The sequence below is a fragment of the Quercus suber genome, unplaced genomic scaffold (assembly GCF_002906115.3).
Source record: "Quercus suber isolate HL8 unplaced genomic scaffold, Cork oak 2.0 scaffold_74, whole genome shotgun sequence".
NCBI lineage: Eukaryota > Viridiplantae > Streptophyta > Magnoliopsida > Fagales > Fagaceae > Quercus > Quercus suber.
Window position 1 is genome coordinate 1,051,082 of NW_027069539.1, and position 22,157 is coordinate 1,073,238.

The 22,157-nt window shown below is 35.1% G+C and overlaps 3 protein-coding genes and 1 pseudogene across 3 annotated transcripts; 2 read left to right on the forward strand and 2 right to left on the reverse strand.

Moving 5' to 3' along the window:
- Window positions 1–4,638: 4,638 nt before the first annotated feature.
- LOC111994433 (12S seed storage protein CRD-like) lies at window positions 4,639–8,486 on the reverse strand. Its single transcript, XM_065773418.1, is given in 8 exon segments — window positions 4,639–4,669; window positions 4,863–4,920; window positions 5,190–5,258; window positions 5,261–5,347; window positions 5,350–5,669; window positions 5,671–5,905; window positions 8,331–8,382; window positions 8,448–8,486. Coding segments are annotated over 8 exon segments (891 nt in total).
- On the forward strand, window positions 8,485–9,356 carry LOC111994432 (uncharacterized; annotated as a pseudogene).
- Window positions 9,357–11,490: 2,134 nt separating this feature from the next.
- LOC111994447 (11S globulin seed storage protein Ana o 2.0101) lies at window positions 11,491–14,002 on the reverse strand. Its single transcript, XM_024026334.2, has 3 exons — window positions 13,721–14,002; window positions 12,090–12,810; window positions 11,491–11,836 (listed from the first exon to the last, which is right to left on the reverse strand). Exons 1-3 carry the CDS (start codon window positions 13,914–13,916, stop codon window positions 11,683–11,685), a joined length of 1,071 nt encoding a protein of 356 aa, XP_023882102.1. The 5' UTR covers window positions 13,917–14,002; the 3' UTR covers window positions 11,491–11,682.
- A 7,439-nt stretch (window positions 14,003–21,441) lies between these two features.
- Window positions 21,442–21,837, forward strand: LOC111994431 (uncharacterized). Its single transcript, XM_024026307.1, has one exon. The coding sequence runs from the start codon at window positions 21,442–21,444 to the stop codon at window positions 21,835–21,837; it is 396 nt and encodes a 131-aa protein (XP_023882075.1).
- Window positions 21,838–22,157: the final 320 nt, after the last annotated feature.

Sequence of the window (22,157 nt, forward strand, 5' to 3'; positions counted from 1 at the left end):
CACTCTGACCAACGTTCCCTGCTAAGGGGTTATATCCCCATTAATGCGGCCAGAGGGGTTAGGTGAATGCATTAAGTGTGAGGGTGACAGCTTACTTTGGGCCTGGTCTTTCCCAAAAATCATCCTTGTCATCGAGGACAGGAGGTCCTCGGCGTGGATCCGAAAAGAGGCTTTCCCCAATTTAGCTTGAATGGTCAGTATTCCTCGCGTGGGCCTTGGGCCTGCTACACGATAGGCCGAGGCTATCAGGCCCACGGCCCCACAATAGCCCTCAAACCCTGCTGCACGTTCCCTCGGACGGGCGAGGAGGTTTGTGATACCTGCGGCCCTCTAGACGAGTCGCCCCACTTCGTTGTGTTAATGCTGCGACTTTTCGACTGCCCCGACGCGCGTTTTTAGTGTTTCAAGACTTAATGTGTGCCCACATTAAATTTTGGCGGCCCACATTCCCACTTTCAACGGTATGATGTAATTGTTCGGTGGGGATCTCCTGCTTTTATGCGGTAAGCGGTTACATTTGGGGAACCTAAGGGGGAGTATAAGTACCTGTTTGAACCGCCTGGTTTCCTCATTTTCCGCGCTTACAATCATTGATGCGGTATGATTTGAATCTGGTTCAACTTGCACACTACCTGAAGAGCGTCGTCATACTTCTGTAAGTCTTCTTCTTCCAGTGACCCAAATTTTCCTGGTTCTATTCCTTTCTTCTTCTTCTGAATTTTTAGTATATATTATAAGCCTATAATTAAACCAAAAAAAAAAAAAAAAAAAAAGAAAGAAAGAAGGGAGAAGAAAAAGCTGAAAGAATTACACTTCTCACATTTCCAATACAAACTTAAAACGCTTTTCTTTCTTTTTTTCAATTGTGCTTTTATTTTCTGTCAAACTTTATTAAGAAATTTATTTTTTTCTATACTTCGAATGCCTTTGTAATTCAAAACATATAAAGTGAAAAGGAAAAAGAAAAAGAAAAAAATGGAAAAATAATTTTTTATTTAAATTTTAATATGAGAGATAAACTTGGGCCTCTTAACTCGTTTGGGCTTAATAAGCTTGCAACAAAATTGTTTGGTCTTCCCTCCATATTTTGATATTCCACCGCCTCGGAAGTCCATGTTTTTCTTTTGCCCAGCGCAGACTCTCATGTAAGGAGTTCTCTTCTCTTATGCCTTTGGCTTTTATATTCTAACAAGATTTCCCGTTCTATGTTTCTCACAAACCTTCCCATTTGGTTTTGAGACAAAATGAAGTTGTGTTTAAATTTTGTTGAGTTTTGCATGCCAAGAATTTTGATATATACTTGCCCATTTACTTTTGTAATTGGAACTCGGAAGAATTTTGTTTTTCCTTGGGGTTTTGTTAATTATAGACCATATAGAATGATAATTGTGATTAGATAGAATTGGATCTGTCATTTCTTTGCCATTTCTCTAAATTGATATTTTCTTAGAATAAATTTTTTGAATAATTTGTACAGTTACCAATGGAGCAAGAGCAATGTCACATTTGCAGAGTTACAATAAATAGGGGGGACATAAGCTGAGAGACTTTGGAAAAAATATCATGGATCTTTGTTTGAACTCTAACCCACCAACTGAATGGAAAAAGGTGGTGGATTCGGGTTTGAACAAACGGAAATGGAGTAGTCTACAAGCTGTTATTAGTAAGCTGACCTGGGGAGCTACTATACAGTCTGCCATATTTGGATTCAAAGAAACAAAACTGTCCAAGGTGAACAAGTCAAGTCTGAAGAAATTTTTGTCTAGTGACTCTAGCCTGTAGTCCTTCATATGAGAGAGAAAATAAAAGCGCATGTAGCTACTAAAGAAAGGTCACTGATTCTGGTTTAAATAGATCTTTACGATGCTACTGGGGATTCCATTTCTGTTCTGTATACTAGAGCTTATTGAATTGTAGTTGCAGTGTTCTTAGTCAGTTAGTTGGAGCTGTGTTTTGTTTCATTGTGTCCATAACTGAGATTGTGTGCGGATAGGCCAAAAATAAATATATAAAGAGAATTCTTTTTCCTTTTTTCTTTAAATCAATCTCTCTCGTTTTTAATTTTTTAATTTATTTATTTTTTATTGCAATGATCACCTTTAATGCTTTTAACAAATGCAATGATTTGCAAAATGTGGAACTTTCTAAATTCTCTTTTAGAGTCTCTACACATGCACTTGTGTGAAGAGGCTAGCATACATATATAATATATAGATTATACATATACATTCAGCTAGTAGAGATGCAGAGGGTGTAAACTGTATTTTGTCAAATTCATCATTTTTCTTTCTTTTTGGATGATTTTAATGTTCTTTAGCTTACATTATCATTAATGATGATTTTTAATTTTTTTAAACAAAAATTAGTCTTGCCTCTCACACCAACCCTTGGTGCTTTTCTTTCCAGGTACAATCAATTAATTGAGTCAGGTGGATTCTAACTTAAAAGTTGGACCTGTGAGACTCTTCTGCTTTACCAACTGCAATTTCTAAGGGCTTTCAAAGCTGAATTGAGAGAACCATCCAAACCAAGCAACTGGTCTCATTGGTACTAAGTCTCAGTAAGCTTTTAGTCATGGACAGGACGATCCTCACCTCTGATAAGTCGTCCAAATCATCCCCATTGAACCCTCCTTCCCGGATAATTTGCCATGTGTATGTTCCTCCCCAAACTGTCTCTTCTTTTCTTTTTCTTTATAAAAAATGTTATAGCTTGAATTTTTTATTCAATTGCAATTAGCATATCGGTATTAGTTTTGGTTCATGGTGAAGTATATGCTAAAGTTAAACAAATCCTGTTTTTATATGCATATGCTCTATGAAGTATCTGTTACCACTGCTTATGCATGACATAAGTTTGTATGGCTTACTTATATTGAATTATATTATGCTCTTATTGTATTTGTAAAGTTTCAAGCTTTTATATTTAATTTGAGGTTATTTGAGTAGTTCATTATATCTATTCATCATTCTCTCTCCCGGTAGGTGCCAGAAGCAATTTTCACAATATACATGCCCTTGTTGCAATTCACGATACTGCTTCCTCCAGTGCTGCAGGGTAAGTGGAATTTTCTTCTCCCTACTTTTGTAATTATGTTTTTTCTATATTCTGTGTTGAAGGCATGAGGTTTGATTTTGGTTGATGTTCTTTGAAAATTACTTCCTGTTCTTTTGAAAGCAAAAGTTACGTGTATTTTAATTTGTAAGAGTAATTGTGTTTTCTATATGCTTACTTTGATTTATGAATTTTTTGTAGTTGCCTTAGAAAAAATAGAAAAAAAGAAGAAGAAGGGGTTGGTGAGATCATGATTCTATTGCTTACTTTGAATGTAGCTTAACAAATACCAAGTGTGCTCTAGTGCATTCTAGTTTCTACGCCAAGCTTGTATCATTTGAAGATTCTTCATAAGTTTTTCTTTTCTTTGTTTGGAGGACATTGTTGGTGTTTTGTTTTATTGTTAAGTATAGTATATATATTTTTGACAGTCACATAGTTTTCGATGTACTGAGTCTTTCATGCAAGAGAATGTAGCTGAGGAACTTCAGCAGATGCGACCTAATGATGAAACTAAATGGATAATGCTAGATATACTGAAACGATTCCCTTCAGAAAACGAAGCATGGATGAGCATGGTATGTTCCCTCTATTTTTTTTTCTTTGAGACTGTTGGGTTGTCACTAATTGTCAGATAGAATATTTTAGACATGAAATCTATTTCAAAAATCATTTTATAAAGCACATTTTGACGTGTTAGGGTAAAAAAAATCAAAGTAAAAAACAAATGAAGCTAAATTGCCTACATTCTGCCATGCCAGCCATGTTGTGGGTGAAGGAAATTGGCTAATTGGGGTGGCAGAGATTTGTGTATAGTAAAGGGAGGTGGAGTCTGTGACCAAGCACCCAATGTTAGAAGCAGTGTTGGTCTACAATCAAAGTTCTTTAAAAAATATATAAATAAAAAATAAAAACAAAAACCTTGATTGAGAACACAGCTGCAAGTTAAAGTTGATAATCATTAGATTTTTTTTCTCCCTTCTCTTTTGTGGACCAGGTTAGTGCTGCTGCAGCACAATTATATTGAGGCATGCTTACTGCCAAAAAACCTGAACCATGCCCAAAATTGCACTGCAAGTCCTAGTAATGTTGTAGAATCAAAAGCTTAGGAATAATTTATAGCACTTTTATTGAACTATTGAGAATAATGCTTTAAAATTGATAAAATGCTATGCAATGTCTGAGATGATGATTTATAGCAGTGCTGCTTTTTGTAGTGTTTTTTAATTAAACTTTCACAAAAATATGTTCTATATCTGACAAAGCCCCTGATCAAAATTTGAATTAGCAGTTTCAGTAGGATTCTAAAAGGTGCTTATTTCAACTTCGTGGTGCTTATTTCAACTTAATAGTGCTTTTGACAAACTGTTTAAAGTAGTGGTTTTATCATTGATATAAGGAGTTGGGTCTGCAAAAGCTTTTCTGGTCATATGGGCTGATTATGCTAGGATTTTTTAAACTTTATTCTCAGCTCAACAACATATACAAATTATTTGGTGACTAGAGTTAAATGGAAAGATATATGCATTAAATGAAATGAACATCCAGAATCAACGACATATACAAATTATTTGGTGACTAGAGTTAAATGGAAAGATAAACCGTATTAACAAGTCTACAACCATAAACCAAACATTAAGGACAACAAAAGCCCTACAGGTAACACTGTAAGTTTATTGAGGCGACTAAGAAACTAGAAAAATTAAGCTAGGTTTTTTATAAATTCGGTGGAAGAAAATGACATCAGAAGTCCTTGAGCAGAAAAGTTTTTCTGTATTGGCATCCACATCAAATGCAGCCTGGAGCACCTGAGGAGATAGAGCTTTCCACACTGAAGTCCTTCCAGATAAGTGGGTGAATATTGGACTGCCACAGAAAAACAAAATCATACATGAGTCATGGAACTTCTACAGCTAAGGTTCCTTATACAGCTAAGTTTCTTGATAAAGAATCAATTATTGCACTAAGATAGTGATAATACACGGTAGGCTTGATAAAGAATTAATTGTGTCTAATACTAGCAGATCAATTAACCAGGAGAACCAAAAGCTTAAAACAAGCCCACAAAAAATTTGATTAGATATATAACAATAGCCTAAAACAAATGCAAGCTAAGAATGTGAAAGAAGTCTTACTTGGGGTGGTGATGATAGAGAACCATTCCGTACCATCAGGAGCTGCAATCTTCGAAACAACAAAAAACTTGGCACAATGAGCAAATTACCTGCATTAACAGTTGTTTCCAAGACCCTGTGGCCATCAACACCAACAACCTGAAGACACCCACTACCCCAATAATATAAGTCATCTGCAATGCTGAGTCACAAGAAAATCCAGGAGAGCACTTAGCACTCCCATCCAACCTAACAAGGTCAGCTCCAAGCCCAACTTCACCAACCAAAGGAAGGTTATTAGTGTTCAAGACCACAACCCTTCCACCTTTCTTAATGTCCATGTCTAATGGAGCCTCCTCACAATTCAATGCCATACCTTCTCGATGTTCTTTCTTTGGTTCAGGCATTTTAAAGTTCCCACGAAGCTGGACAATTCCATTGCCTGATTGCTTTCCCACAAGGCCCTTAACAGCATTCTCATCCAAGTCCCATGCTTGACTCAAACTCAGTAGCGAACCCTGTGAAGATCCCATTGGAACCCGTTGGGAAAAAATCAGTAAATTCTCCAGATTTGTGAGCTTTTGAAGTATCTCCCATGAACAGAACAACTAACTCAGTGTCCTCTTTGTTGTACCACCATGTAACAACACCAAAAGGAAGGGCAATGGCATCACCCTTCTTAATTGCAAGGACCTTCTCTTCTGGTTCAGGAAGGACAATTCCAGCTACACCAGTTCCTATACAAAGAAAAATCAATGAGCACTAAGTTAACATAGAGGTCAACCACAATTGCAATACAAAGTTATTACTTGATACTACACAATGATTGCTGACAGAATTTGGTTCATACTCTAAATGTAAAAAAAGTTATGTAGACAATATGTTCAGCAAAATTACAAATTAATTACATCAGAAAAGAAAACTACTTAATGTTTAATCATCTGCTACATGCATAATAGCACAATACTACATTTTCAAATACAACCTGGTATAAAAGCATTATTCCTTCCAACGTTTGTAGGCCTTTATAAAGGCCTACAAATTTATTCTTCCATAATAAGTTGAACAACCTGATTATCCTTTTTTTTTTTTTTTTTTTTATTCTTTAAATTCAATTAAGAAACCAAGCTCAAGTGAAAACACTAAAAAAAAAAGTTTGGATAAACTTTGTCCTATATGCATCTATGGTCCTCGGAAACCCTACCTGAGGACCCTAAAGACGTTTGGGGTGCATTGGGTGGGGGACAGCCTATAGTTCAATAGATAATCTCTGGTGACCCTTTCCATGGGAAGTTTCATCCCGCCTTCAATGAAGGCAATCATCGGAATAACTACGAATTCAGGAGGTCTATTTATAACCAGCCATTCACCATATTCACAGTGTTGGATTTCAACACTGTTGGGAATCCTATATTGCGCCCTAAAGGCAGCCCTAGCCTCGGGAGTATCTACTAGCTTAGCATATCTACCCATGGAGTTTTATAGTATGATAAGTATAAGCTTGTGTGAAAGAGAAATGTGAGGATGAACACACCTATGAGCAAGGGAAAAAAAGTTCTCCTTGGGAAGTTGCGTCAACTCAAATTGCCAAAATGTGTAAATGAGCTTCAGCCTGCCCCAAGCTCTCCTTATATAGAGGTAAAAAATGAGCAGCAATTTTCCCGCTCATAAATGAGGGAAAACAGGGACCTTAGAATCTTGATCGCGCCGTAGAATGTGGGGGGACAAGCAGCCGCCTGACGTCATAAATGTGAAGTCGTGGATTCCGAAGCATCATAAGCTTGCGGGAGACAGGTGAAAGGACGTTACCACGTGGGAATGCGTATGGTACGTGTGTACTTCGCATGTATAACTAAAACTTTGCTTTTATCTCAGGGTTAATAGCAAAAGTTTTAGGGGGCTATTGTGGGTGCCCGAGGATCGAGGACAAAATTGAAGAGTTGCAGTATTAATGTGGGGATATCATGTGCCCGAAGAGGAAATTCGCCAGAGGAGAGGAGGGGATGAGACAAAGGACTTTGAGACGTTCCAAGTGGGAAGAATAGTTTGAAGAGAGAGAATCAGTGAAAATAGGGGAAGTTTCCAATTTGGAGTAGCCTATTGCCTTCACATTAAATGGTGGGCAATAATTTTATCAACTGCATTGATGAGAAAGTGACCTAAATAGTATAAGTCACAGCTAAGCAAACTCCTTCTACCACCTTCTTCAGATGTAAAAGAGACAAGTGTCATGAGGGGAGATTTGTTAGGTAAAGATAGGAGGTCAAGATGTGAAGGAGAGAAGAGTATATAAAAAAGATAGTGTTTTTAGAGAGGGGGGTGGGGGGACACAAGTATCAAGAAATAGAAAAAGAAACAAGAAGAACATTGAGAGAAGAGAGTGCACAGTGTAACTTTCTGTATAACATTGGCCTCCTCGAGCAGGTTTGTAAGGAGACATTTGCTCATCTATTCTATAACATTGGCCCTTTCTTCCTTATTTTCATCCTTAGGCAGAGCCCGCTCTTGTTGTTAGTTTCCCTCTTTTAAAAACTTATTGATTTAGGCCAAGGTTGAACTCTACAACTCACTGTTCTAAGTAGGCTTGGGCCGCCAATTGATCAGGTCCTTACAAAAAGTTTTGTACTTTGCATAGAGGCTAGTCATCGATATTGATATAAGTAGTTGGGTCTGCAAAAGCTTATCTGGTCATATGGGTTTTTTTTTTTTTTTTTTTCTTCTTTTTGATAGGATTTTGAAACTATATTCTCAGTGGTCAAACCAAGACAACCATTTCAACAAAGTGATCCTAACAAATGGTATACTAGGCACAATTGCACTGTTTTTTCAACGGTGATATAGCTTCATGGGACACTTATTACAGATTCTACTCAGTTTAAGTTGGATACAAATACTGACCAGCATTAATCAGGTTGTGTAAAGAATTGCAGTTGGTGGTGTACAATGGGGAATTTTATTTTAAACACATACAGAAGTCAAGTAAAAATGAAGGAAGTGTCACCTTTTGTGTCTTGTTATAGGAACTAAATGACATGCTAAGCTAATTGATCAATTAATGTTTAAAAGGGCTTCTGACTAATTTCTGCTCTTATTTTTGACAGATTCGATTTTGTCTGAGGAGACCATTCAAAAGATTTTTTTTCTGGTATACTTTTTGTCAACCCTTCTTTTCATTGTCTTCTAGATTAATTGCTTTTTCATCTTTGAACTTTTTCTACATTGCCAAATAAACAAAATATCTCTGCACTCCTTAAGTTGTAGTTGGAGTGTGAAGATTACCTGGTATATGTTCTTGATCATGTTGTCTTTGTATTCCATGCTATTACTAAAGCTGATTAGAGTTAATTTTTATTTCCTATCTGTAAGAGATCAAGTCAGTTTTGATGATTTATCTGTAGTCTGTAGAAGAGAAGGAACGGTTCCAAAGAGCTCCTGCATTTGGGGAACTGAGTAAGATGATTGAGCCATGGGAACCATGGTGGTTGAACCCTGCTGCCCGAACAATAGCTCTCATCAAGGAAGAAATCAACTTGTCCAACCACTTGCCAAACAAGAATAATCAGTACCACCACAAGATGATCTAGAAACTAACCAATCAAGTGAGATTCCTCTTGGCCCTGAAAGCCCACTACTTCCAGTTAGCAAGCTAAGTTCCACAGAGCCATCCCCTCCGTTAGCTGTTCACCTTGTAGATATTTTATATAGCTACTCTTTTACAGTTTGTCTCTACAATGGAGATTAGCAATCAGATGTCGTAGGATCAGCCTTGGTGGTGTTGAGTGTGTCCTCAGTCTTGAGTCAAGGTAGGCATCCAGAAACTGTGTTGGAAACTGTCTCTTATTGCTTTGGAGCAAATATGCTCTCCAGCTTATAGACACATGGGTGGCTTGCAATTTGGATTTGGTCTCATTGATGATGTGATAAGCCTACTTTCATTAGAAACTTCTGCTTTCATCATGTGTTCGGTCCATGAGCAGCCAGGTGAAGCTTGGTCTTCCTTAGCAGCAGTTGTAGGGGCAGAGAAAGTTCAATTATGGAACATGGAGGTGATAAGCAATTTGTGAAAATCAACAATAAGGCAGAAATTAGAGGCAAGGCTTTCATTGAAGAAATTGCATGAATCACCATTATGATGTAGTTTCGTATTTTCTTGAGGAATGGGAAGGAGTTTTAAATGATTTTGCATGACCAGGAGTCAACGATAATGTATTTTTATATATTCAGTTTCTGTAGATCAGGCATTAGCATCAACAATGTATGTGAGTGCGACCAAATCAAAGGCAGTTAAGATTGAGAAAGATCCTTTTTATAGACAAACTAGAGAATTTTTAATGCTCTCTTGCAGCTGTAGCTCAATGAAACTTTTGCACCATTTGCTGATACAGTATTTTGAAGTCTCTGCATTTGTGTGCATAAATTATCTTCTTAAGTTCTTTGTCTTCTCCCTTTTTTATCATTTAAGTGATATCATAAGGGAAGATGATAAATTTTGAAATCGTTTTTTTTTTTTTTCTTTCTTTTTCTGAAAAATTCTTGAAATGAGAAGAAACTCATTTTAACATACCTACCATAGTACTCCTACTCCTACCCTTGTAAATTTATGCAAAAAGGTATATCTCTTAACCTTGCAAATCTCACATAGTCACTTTGATGAAGGTAGTCCCTCAAAGCGAGGGAAAAAAAATCAAGGTTTTGAGATCATTAACTTATTTTTCTGACAGACTATGGTTGTGGATTGTAATTTATTGTTTAATTATTGATGTTGCTATTCAATTTAATAAATGTCCACATAGGTTTTTGAAGAAGAAACATTTGTTGGATCCTTTCATTTCTCTTTTTCATCACGAAAAATCTAAATAAAATGGAATCATTTTAAATTACAACCACTTGATATTTAGAATTCGGTTCCACCCAAATTGCATACCCAATTCCATAACTTGTTGATTTGTGCGATTGTGAGTAAACACTTTATATTCACTACAGATTGTATGAAATATGAACCCCACTTTTCGTTTATCACTCATAGTCACACAAGTCAATAAGTTATGAAATTGGGTGTGTTGTAGTATTGCCTCAAATTAGTTGTGCCGTAGTATTGATGAAGCAATATTGGGTCAGTCCTATCCATTTCATTATTCAAGTGGTCTCTTCTTGTTGCATATAAATAACCTGACCTTCTCAAGACTTTGTTGCATATAGATAACCGGACCTTCTCAAGACTTGTTCCGACAGAGTGAAAGACTGTTTGATTATGATGTTATAGTATATGCATATAACATTCTTCCTTGCCTTTAGATTGGTTTCAGTGTCAGGTTTTTCGGCGGATGAATTGTTTGATTTGCGCATCAAAGAATATTATCCACCATTATCACTAGTACTTCATTGTTTTGGTCTAGTTACTAGAGCTCCATGCTCTAAGCATTATAAATTTTTATTTGAAGATAGTGGAGGCCTTTTTTTTTTCTTTTTTTTTTTTGAGAGAATAAACCTTGCTATACAATGGAAAGAGAAAAGAGGACCAAATGATAGCCTCCTCATTCTCTTTTGCAACCCTAGTAAGAGTTAGAGCAACAAAATTACATCTTAAAGGAATAGTAACAAAGGATATACTAACAAATTGTTCACAAATCAGATTAATATCCTTTACAATTCAACCACTTCTAAAGAAGACATCCTATCTAAAAGATCAATTTATTTCCACAATTTCAAAACATCTGGCACATAGAACTTCGAACTTTCTGAATAACTGCAATAACTTCTATAAACTAAATATGCATAAAATCCAACCAAGTTAATGCAATTAAAAAATAAAACTATATCATGATCTTTGATTGAAATTAGAAAAGGCACTGCTTTGAATAGGCCAATGTTGTTAGATGGAAACAATATGGGAAAATTTTTTGTCTTCCCGTTAATACAAATCATCGTGGGTTTCAATGATTATGTGAACTTCTTCAAATTAGGAGTTGATTTGAAATAATTTCTTTCTATAGGATAGGAGGACCATCTAACCATCGTCTTGTTGTACTGATTAATTTCTCCAAATTAAAGACCAATGGTGCTTATTAAAGCCCAGTTTGGGCCCTAGTTCACCAGCCAATGCAAGACCAAATCAAATTCGTTTAGTTGTGACTTGTGAATTTTCATCATTCTAGACTTCTACAACCTTAAAAAAGGAACCAAACCAATTTTGCCATGAGCTTTTTTGGTGACCAGAATTAAATGCAACAATATGAAACGAACATCCAGAATCAAAACCATATTAACAAGTCAACAACCAGGGCCATAAGCTCAGCTATACAAAATTATTTGGTGACTAGAATTAAATGCAAAGAGTTATGCATTAAAATGAAACGAACATCCAGAATCAAAACCATATTAACAAGTCTACAACCATAAACTGAAGACAACGAAAGCCCTATTTATTGAGGCGATTAAGAAGCTAGCAAAACAAAGCTAGTTTTTTGATCAATTCAGTAGAGGGGAAACTAGCAAAACTAAGCTGGTTCTTTTATCAATTTGGTGGAGGGAAGAAAATGGCATCAGAATTCCTCTTTGAGCGGAAAAGATTTTCTGTATTGGCATCCACATCAAATGCAGCCTGGAGCACTTGAGGAGATAGAGCCTTCCACACTGAAGTCCTTCCAGCTAAGTGGGTGAATATTGGACTGCCACAGAAAAGCAAAATCATTCATGAGTCATGAAACTTCTAAGCAAAGTTCCTGATAAAGAATCAATTGTTGCACTAAGATAATGATAATACACAACAGGCTTGATAAAGAATTAATTGTGTCTAGTACTAGCAGATCAATTAGCCAAGAAAACCCAATAAAAACAAGCACACAAAAAAATTTGATTAGATATATAACAATAGCCTAAAACAAATGCAACAATGTGGCTAAGAATGTGAAAAAGTCTTACTTGGGGGTGGTGATGATAGAGAACCATTCCATACCATCAGGAGCTGCAATCTTCGAAACAACAAAAAACCTTGGCACAATGAGCAAATTACCTGCCTTAACAGTTGTTTCCAAGACCCTGTGGCCATCAACACCAACAACCTGAAGACGGCCACTACCCCTAATAATATAAGTCACCTGCAATGCTGAGTCACAAGAAAATCCAGGAGAGCACATAGCACTCCCATCCAACCTAACAAGGTCAGCTCCAAGCCCAACTTCACCAACCAATGGAAGGTTATTAGTGTTCAACACCACAACCCTTCCGCCTTTCTTAATATCCACGTCTAATGGAGCCTCCTCGCAATTCAATGCCATACCCTCTCGATGTTCCTTCTTTGGTTCAGGCATTTTAAAGTTCCCATGAAGCTGGACAATTCCATTGCCTGATTGCTTTTCAACAAGGGCCTTAACAATATTCTCATCCAAGTCCCATGCTCGACTCACAAACTCGGTGGTAAACCCTGCGAAGATCCCATTGGTTCCCGTTAGGAAAAAATCAGTGAACTCTCCAGATTTCTGAGCTTTTGAAGTATCTCCCATGAACAGAACAACTAGCTCAGTGTCCTCTTTGTTGTACCACCATGTAACAACACCAAAAGGGAGGGCAATGGCATCACCCTTCTTAATTGAAAGGACCTTCTCTTCTGATTCAGGAAGGACAATTCCAGCTATACCAGTTCCTATACAGAATGAAAGAAAAATCAATGAGCAAAATGATATTACAATTGCAATACAAAGATATTACATGATACTAAACATTGATTGGTGACAGAATTTGGTTCATACTCTACCATTACTCCGTAACAAAAAGTTATGTAGACAATATGCTCAGCAAAATTACTAATTAACTAAATCAGAAAAGAAAACTAATGAATGTTCCTGATGCTACATGCAATAGTACAATACACCTTTCTACAAAGATCAAGTTATCAAATCATATTTACAAACTGGTCCAAATGCATTGTTCCTTTAAACATTTAAAGACCTAAAAATTTATTCTTCCATAATAATTCGAACAACCCCACTGCTTTTTTTTTTTTTTTTAATCCAATCAAAAAACCAATCTCAAGTAAAAACACCCAAAAAATAAGGTTCGGATAAAGTTTAGAATAAAAATTAAGAATATGACAAAAGATGGACCAATAAAAGCCATAACAAAAACAGAATATCACAATAGAGTATAAAACAAGCAATGGATGATTTGATTTTGATTAGTCCACCTAGCTAGCCCATGATGGTTACCACTAAACTAGAACAACTTTGGGCTGTCTATTATTAAATTGAATACCCCAAATTTTAATTTCACAGATTCATCCAAAAGAATAAAACAAAATTAAAAAGTAAATTCCATTAAAATTTTATTCTACAAATTGCATAGCCAACCAAAAGCCCATCCATTAAATATATTAATTATCACCAATAAATAAATTATAAAAATAAAAACAAAACAAAACAAAAGTATCTAACAACAACAGCAACAGAACTTGCAATATATTATTGATCCGAAAATAAAACTTAACACCCACAAACGTAGACATACTTAAAAAAAAATCTATAAAAATCAGATAACAGCTGTACGTGTATATATACCTTGGAGAACATAGGCAACCTTGGCAGAATCAGAGTAACGAGGAAGAGCAAAACCGTTCTTCTCAAGGGCCAACTTGGCTGCACCAATATTTCCTTCACGCAGCATGGGAAGCTCAGATGGAGACCATGCATAATATGACCCACCATTGCCTCCGTACACCTTCCTAGCCAACTTTGGAGAAAGATCAAGCTCCATAATTTTCACTCTTTTTTTTTTTTTCTCTTTAAAAAAAATTCCAAACTATCTTTCTTGCTTTCTGTGCGTTAAAAGAGAGTAAGAAAGGTTGTATATATATAGAGCAGTGAGGACTCGGAAGAGAGATTTTGTTAGATAAGTATTGTTTCAAAAGATTCTACCAGTCTTAGTTTGTCATTATACGTTTTGTGATTATGAAAGCACGAAAACCGTGGCTGAGGTGTGCTGAATAAAAATCCTACTAGTTAATTCTTGCGCCCTCTCTTTCTTCTTTTTTATTTTTTATTTTTATTTTTTAGTTTAGTGTTACAATATTTAAAAGTGGAATATAAATAGCTGTGTATTTTTTTTTTAGTTAAAAAAAAAGAGGTAAGGTAATATGAAATAATATTTAAAATGAAATAGAGATAAGCCAAATATAAAAATTAAAGGAAAAAATCTAAAACTTAGCAACAGTAAATTACTATTTTATCTAGTTATTTAATTCAAAATTATTTAATTAAAAAATAGGAGTATTTTAGAAAGTTTAAAAATTTATGTGAAGATATTTTAATACGAAAAATGTTGAAAATCAAATCAGGAATTCTGTTATTAATAGTATAGAATAGATACTCCTTATAATAATAAGTCATGTATTTGAATTTTTGTTTTCTTTTATATTTTGATTATTTTATAATTAAAAAAAAAAAAAGGCGTCCTATTGTGATTGGGTGGAGTTTGGAATGAGGAGCATTGGTACAGAAAATACCGATGAACACATTATATTTTTCACAATTTATTAAGATGATCAACACATTATGCTTCTGAATGATATCATTTTTATATGACTTACCAAAAACACCACATTTACCAATCACAATGTGCCAATTCTTTCATTGTTGCAAAAAAAATTTATGTAACAATATTTATATTTCTTGAATTATAAAATGTGAAAAGTGTAAAATGGGTTGCACCAATTAAGCATCAACATATATATTTGTTTATCCAAAAAATAAAAAATAAAAATCATTATCCATGCCTTTTTTTTTTTTTTTTTTTTTTTTTTTTTTTTATGAGCATTATCCATACCTTTGTTTGAGAAGAATCTTATCCATACCTAAGTTGATTAATGCAGCATTTATCCATACCTAAGTTTTGTCATAAATCATTATCTAGCTTAGATTTTATTTTAGAATTGGAAGGTTTTTTAGGTGCATTGCAATAAATTTTAAAATTAGAATGGATAAAATTTGTAAGATATATTTAATTTGGGACTCGTTGTTTTAAGCACTTCGTATTTCGATTCTAATTTTTTTTTTAAAGGTACTTCGTATTTCACTCCAAAAAGATTTGGTTGTTATTTGTGATCATGAAAATATGTGAAAATAGTTTGTTAGTTGAATATCATAAATTAATATCCAACTTAGATTTTATTTCAAAATTGATCAAGTTTGTTTAGGTGCTATGGATAAAATTTGTAAGATATATGTTGGGACTTCTTGTATTAATCCCATCGTATTTCACTCCAAATAGATTTGGTTGTTATTTGTGATCACGAAAATATGTGAAAATAGTTAGTTAGTTGAATATCAAATCCTCTCCATATACATTTTTTTTTTTAATTTCAATAATTAATTTTCTTTTAAATTTTATGGGTTTAATTTTTTATTATTATTCACTACAGGTAATTTGTAGAAGTAATACAATCTTATGTCTACCAGACTATCACATTCCTTTTTAGCATAGGTCACCTTTAATGTAGCCACATGTGACTTGTTTATCACTGTAACACCCACCTCACCTAAATTTAATTTAATTTAGTTGCTTCTAGAGTGAAATTGATGAATTATTCAATTTACTTTGAATGTGATATTATTTTATATTATGATATCTACAAAAATAAATAAATAAATAAATAAAAAGAAGATGTAACATGGAGAGTTATTTTATGGATTATTCATATTTAACTTTTGGTCTTTTTATCAATTAAGGAAAGAGATAAGAGATTAAAATCTATAGCATTTGGAGTAGGAGTTTAAGTGTTATTGGAATCCTTTAGAATTCTAGCCTATCTAAACAATCTTAATTTGAGTTTAATTGGGAATTTAAGGTCTTGAAAGCTTATTTATGGTCCGTTTGGATTAAGGGGGAGGAAGGGAGAGTACAGTAGATTTAGCACAAAATTAGTTTATTTTTAGTTAACTCTACTCTACTCCCCTCCACTCCCTTTCCTTCCCCCCTCCATCCAAACAGGCCATTAAGTTTTATGGGTTTCTTAGAGGCTAAAGAGATACGTTTTAGTGGGTTTTAAATTCTAGCCCAAGTAGGAAATGTATTTAACATGTAAAGCTGAATTTAGGGGTGTGCATGGGTCGGGTTGGATCTAGTTGAGGGGATTTTTTGATCCAACCCATCATGGTGGGTAAAAAAAAATTCAACCCAACCCAACCCATCACATAAGTCCAACCCGACCCGACCCGACCCGATATCGGGTTGGGTCGGGTTGAACCCATGGGTTGGACAATTTTTTTTTTTTTATTACTATTATTATTAAATTGAGCAGAAAAAATATATCACACTTACCATCTGAGTTGATAAACAAAATATATATTAATATATAAACTAATATTCCAACTCAATTGTAAACAAAATATGTCTAAGTATCCAACTGAGTTGATAAATAAAATATAAATGAACTAGTATTCTAATTCACTTATAAATAAAATATACATGAATTTCTAACTCAGTTATAAACAAAATATATCTAACTAAGTTGATAAACAAAATATATAATATATATGATAGTAGGAACCGAAGTGCCCTACAGCTGGTTTTTATTAAAAAAAAATTATTAAACATATAATATATATTAAATATGGGTGGGTCGGGTCGGGTTTGGCAGGTTTGTAATTTTATGACCCAAACCCAACCCGACCCACTATAAAAAAATTTTTGTAACCCAACCCAACCCAACCCACCAAGCCCTAAAAACCGACCCAACCAGCAAGTCGAGTCGGGTCGGGTTTGGCGGGTCGGTGAGTTTTCTGCATACCCCCGACTGAATTTATTTAAGAGTACTAATTGGGGTGCGGTTGGTTTTCCTAGATTGAATTGGAGTGTTATTTTAGAGGTATATATATGTATACTGGGTCTTTTTAAGTCAGCCATGTGAAAGGTAGAGAGAGCCTGCAAGATTTTGAGGGAAAAAAAAAAGTCAATACTTGAGAGTTAAGGTTTAGGAGTTAAGAATTAGGGTTTCTCTAAATTGAAAAGAATAGAATAACATGGTACTACTAGAGTAGCCAATAAGTTAATATTGTACTGAGGTAAACATCTAATTATACATGCTTTATTGGAATCATTAATTGCATCTATGACTTAGGATTCATCATCTCATAGTTGCGTGGAAGTCTTAGAAATTATATTGATATATTCAAGGGAAAATAGGCTATCATGGAAGTATATATAAACGTATATTACTTTATTGATTTTGAAAGATATCCTAATATATATGTGGAGTAGTATCACCATTCTTTATAAGCCTATATAGACATCCATAGATGATGTTAAATGGTATATATATAGGAATTGCAGATTGTAGCATTAGGGAGTACACTAAAATTATAAAAAATATGATATAGACATGATATATATTAGAAAGCTATGTTAGATTTAATATTGCGAAATCTTCACAGTGGCTAAGGAAAAGTTTTATAAGAGGACTTTTTGGTTATTCAAAACTTGCCCTTACTGAGTTATTTGATCCTTAATTAGGTTCTAATTGACATCGTTCCAGACAATTGAAGTTTAACTTGGTTTAACAAACTAGAGGTAAATAGACTTTCGAACATGACGTTTCTCAAGATGTGTATATTTATATATATAAATATTTGCAAAAGTGAAGTTTCAAAATCTTATACCATTGTCAATGCATTATATAAACCAAAATTTTATAACTTCTTGTATATTACTTTATTGGTATTGACAATATTATAATAAAGTAAGAATGTTTTCAAATGGTTAATTAAACAGTCTGCAACCTTTGCCAACACAGAGTTAAGTGTTGCTATTTGGCCGAAGTAATATTATTGTGGTGTGGTACATTGTTATCGTTTGCTCTTCAGAGCCAGTGTTATTGTTTGCCCTTTGGAGCCAGTGTTGCCTCTTTGAGGTTAGTGTTATTGTTTCCCATGAGAATCAACCAGTGAGTGTTTAGCAGTTTATGTTTTTGTCTGGTTAATGTTTAATGTTTTCCATATCAAACTATTATTTTATTGTTATTGGCCTTTATAAGTAGAAAATTTGTTTATTACTATATTATATTGTTTCTACCTATTTAGTGTATTTTGGCCAATTAAATTGGTTACTATTTTATTTACTAATTACAGTGTTATAGTTAAATGTTTTCTTCCTGACAGTTTTACAGAGTATATTATATTACTGTTAAAACTATTTGTAAATATTTTGTAAAGCTTATATTTTTTCTATGATACTATTGTTTTGTTTTGAGAGACATTCTCATGTTATGTAGTCTCTTATTGAGCTTCTACCCCTCCCCCCCCCCCCCCCCTTCTCCACCCTTTCAAATTAGAGCAGTGAAATCTCTTTTGGTGGTAGATAATTGGAGCCATAGATTGAAAACTTTTTTTTGGAGCTATGTTAGTTGATGGACTATTTTATTATGTTTTCTTAGGATAGTGAGTTTAGTATTCTTGAAACTATTTGAGATTGTATTTGGAGACTTTATTGTTAACATTTTAATTTGGTGGATTTTATAAGAAAGACTTGATGGTTTGATTCTTTTTTTCTTTTTTCTTTTTTGAGATGCTTGATGGTTTGATTCTTATTTGTGGGTATTTAATTATTTTCTATTCCATTATAGTAAATGTTGATTATTTATAAAAACAAGTCGTGCATCTAAATCCTTGGAATGGGTTTGGGGGGTTAGAAGCACATCCCTTTTTAGCTTAGGTCCACCTTAATGTTAGCTTGTGACTTGTGACTAACTATTGGGATGATTTGCTTGGTTTCCAATTATCATTACCCTCATAGTAAAATTCTAATTTATTTATGTCATTGCTAGGATTTATTTATTTATACCACCGCTACTCTTACCGTGATGGTCACTCTATATGTATAAATATTTGTGGAATGTGGGGGCAAAGACTGAGGTTTAAGTCTCCTATACAAAAAAAATTAATTTTTTTTTGGTTAAATAAAAAAAAAGGATATATTTATTTATATTTTCTTTGTTTTCATGTCATTGCTTGGATTGGTGAATACTGTTTTGATTAAAACACCTTCACAATCCAACACGTACTCTGCCGTCTGTCCTGCCTCTTGTGAGCACTTAAATGTCGGTCTAGTGAATAACAAAATTAATTAAAAATTGGGATTTTTTTTTTCTTTTTGAGAAGAAAAAATAGGGATTTGATACTATATCAAACTCAGAGCATGGGATCCCTTTGCTTTATATATATTTTTTATTTTTTGGGTAAGCGATTGCTTGGCTTTACCAAATGGCTATAAGAATCTATCGAAAGCATAATATATGACTATGAGACAGCTAAAATGATTCCATTAATTCATCAAGAAAGCATAATATGAGCTTTGCTGGCTGCATGCATTTTCACATTGATATACACACTGTATAATAGTATTCAAACACTATGATGTTATATAGCTCAGACACTTTTAGATATACATGACAAAAAATATATATGTATATTAAATTAAAAGGGAACCCAAACCTTTTTAATTTTATGTATTTTGGTCTAACAAAAGGGTACCAGATTACCACATTGTACAAAAGGGGGTAAAGGGGTGGGTTAATATGTCTTACGGTATATATTCCTTGATAAAAGAGACAAAAGATTTCACCTAAGAAAAAGATGGAAAATTTAAAACCTAGAATAGGATGTTATTTACTAATCATAATTTGAGAAAAATACTAGCTACATTCTTACTATATTTCGATATATTTATTACAGATTTAATGTCAGATTTGCCAATTCAGCACACTTCAGAGTCCAATTTTACACACAAATTCACATAATTTACAAATGAACTTTATTGTGTATCAAATTATCAATCCTTAACTTCCAACATCCTAAATGCATGTGACCTTAGATTCAATGAAGAAACATTTTCATTGCTAAATTAAAGTGGAAAAAGGTGGAGGAAGAAAATCGCAAGAGCCCAAGATGGGCAAACCTAGGTCTGAAGCCACATCCCATGGCCGACTTGAAGGCATCTGCCAAGCTTTAATTTGATTGGCGAATCAAAGTCCCCAAGCATGGTTCTTTGGTTGACAGTCAAAACAATTGAGTATGATCTAACTGCCTCTAGAATGAGAGGTAGCAGTGTTACATACATCCAATGCATGGTAAATTTTTTTCTGGAATAGCCAAACCTCAAACTTAGGCAATTCATATCAGATCAAACCCAAAAAAGCAGATATGGAGATTGATAGCTGATGGGACTGATGAAATCAAGTATAGACGAGCTCAATGGGACAGACGAGACGGGCCTGAAAGGACGAGTATCCACTTCATTGACGAGGGTAAACATTTCATTCAATGTCGCTAATAACACCTTGGACGGTTACAAAGCCAATTGTACAGACCGTTGGGAGCAAATTAAAGCAACATTATGAGGCAGAAAACGTTACCCAAAGGGCATTAAAACCACCATAACTGCCTCAACGGTTAGAAGCTGTAACAACATATATAAAGCCCTCACATTGCCAAGAACAAGGTACGTACACACTGAGATAGATACCGAGAGATTTCTTTGATTCTATTACATTATATTGCTCATTCTTAAAAAGCTTCGGATACTGACTTTGGCATCGAAGGCGTTGTGGCAGGCACCACACCGATGACCACTCTTGAGAGTACATTCTTATAGGCTGGAGACTACTCTTGTCTGCACACACTGACTGACGAGTTCACGCTTCATCAGTTTGGTGCCGTCTGTGGAGACGACATTTTCGTGTTCAATCTCGAAAAGATAGTTTCCAACTAACAATTACTATCAGATGGAATCCAATCAAGATTCCACAGCCTTAGCTCAGTAAGTTCAAGCTTTCGCAGCAACTGTTGAAGAACTGACCAGACAAAATCAGGAAATGAAGCTACGACTTTAGCAGGAGGAGAATCGATCTAGAGGGAATTGGGATGACGAGGGAGATAGCCACAGAAGAAGTGACCATCAAAGGTCCGCTACTCCGACCGAGCACAACTCAGATCTTCTCCAAGAGATGAGGAGGGAGATGGACGAACTTAAGAACGCCATCAAGGAGAAAACAGAATGGAGTGTAGATCGAATGGTTAGGGCAACGGATTTGCCATTCACCCCGGCAGTCCTTGAATGTCCAGTACCGTCAAAATTTTGGTTGCCTCAGCTTGAACCATTCGATGGGCTAAAGGACCCTCAGGATCATCTTAACACCTTCAAAATGACACTAGGGCTCTAGCAGCCCCCAGACGAAATACTGTGTCGTTCCTTCCCAACCACCCTCAAAGGAGCTGCAAAGGAATGGTTCATGAAGTTGCCAACATCTTCCATTGACAACTTCGAGCAGTTGAGTAACGCCTTCCTGCATCACTTCATTGGAGGACAACGTCCTAAGAGGACTCCGGACCACTTACTTACCATCAGGCAGGGAGAGAAGGAAACTCTAAGGTCATACGTGAAACGCTTTACTCGCGAAACACTAGAGGTAGATGAAGCTGACGATAAGGTGCAACTGACGACCTTCAAGGCAGGGTTAAGATCTAGAGAGCTCATTACGTCACTCGCAAAAAATCCCCCAAAAATGATGGCCGAGATGCTCCTTAAAGCACAGAAGTACATAAACGATAAAGACGCATTAGCAGCCATCAGAGATGCAAGGAGACCAAGGGACAAAGAAAGGAAAGATGATGACTGTAGAGGGTAGAAGTGGGAGCGTCCAAATCGTTGGACCAATGACAGGAGTAGGAGGAAGGATGATAAGGGACCACAAACGGTAAAATTTACCCCACTTATTATGTCTGTTGATAAAATTTTAACGCAGATTAAGGACGAACATTACCTCAAATGGCTGCGACCATTACACTCATCTCCTAACATCCACGATAAGAATAAGTATTGCCAATTTCACAAAGACCACAGCCATTACACCGAAGATTGTCAAGGTCTCAAAGAGCAGACAGAAGAGTTGATACAGAAGGGGAAGTTGCAGAAGTTTGTGAAGAAGGGGGAGTATAGTAAGTTCCG

Coding starts and splice junctions, on each gene's coding strand:
- LOC111994431 (XM_024026307.1), top strand. CDS start 21,442: ATGAAGTTGCCAACATCTTCCATTGACAACTTCGAGCAGTTGAGTAAC.
- LOC111994447 (XM_024026334.2), bottom strand. CDS start 13,916: ATGGAGCTTGATCTTTCTCCAAAGTTGGCTAGGAAGGTGTACGGAGGC. Junction 12,811..13,720: donor GGTTGCCTATGTTCTCCAAG/GTATATATACAC, acceptor CATTCTGTATAG/GAACTGGTATAGCTGGAATT. Junction 11,837..12,089: donor TCTATCATCACCACCCCCAA/GTAAGACTTTTT, acceptor TTTCTGTGGCAG/TCCAATATTCACCCACTTAG.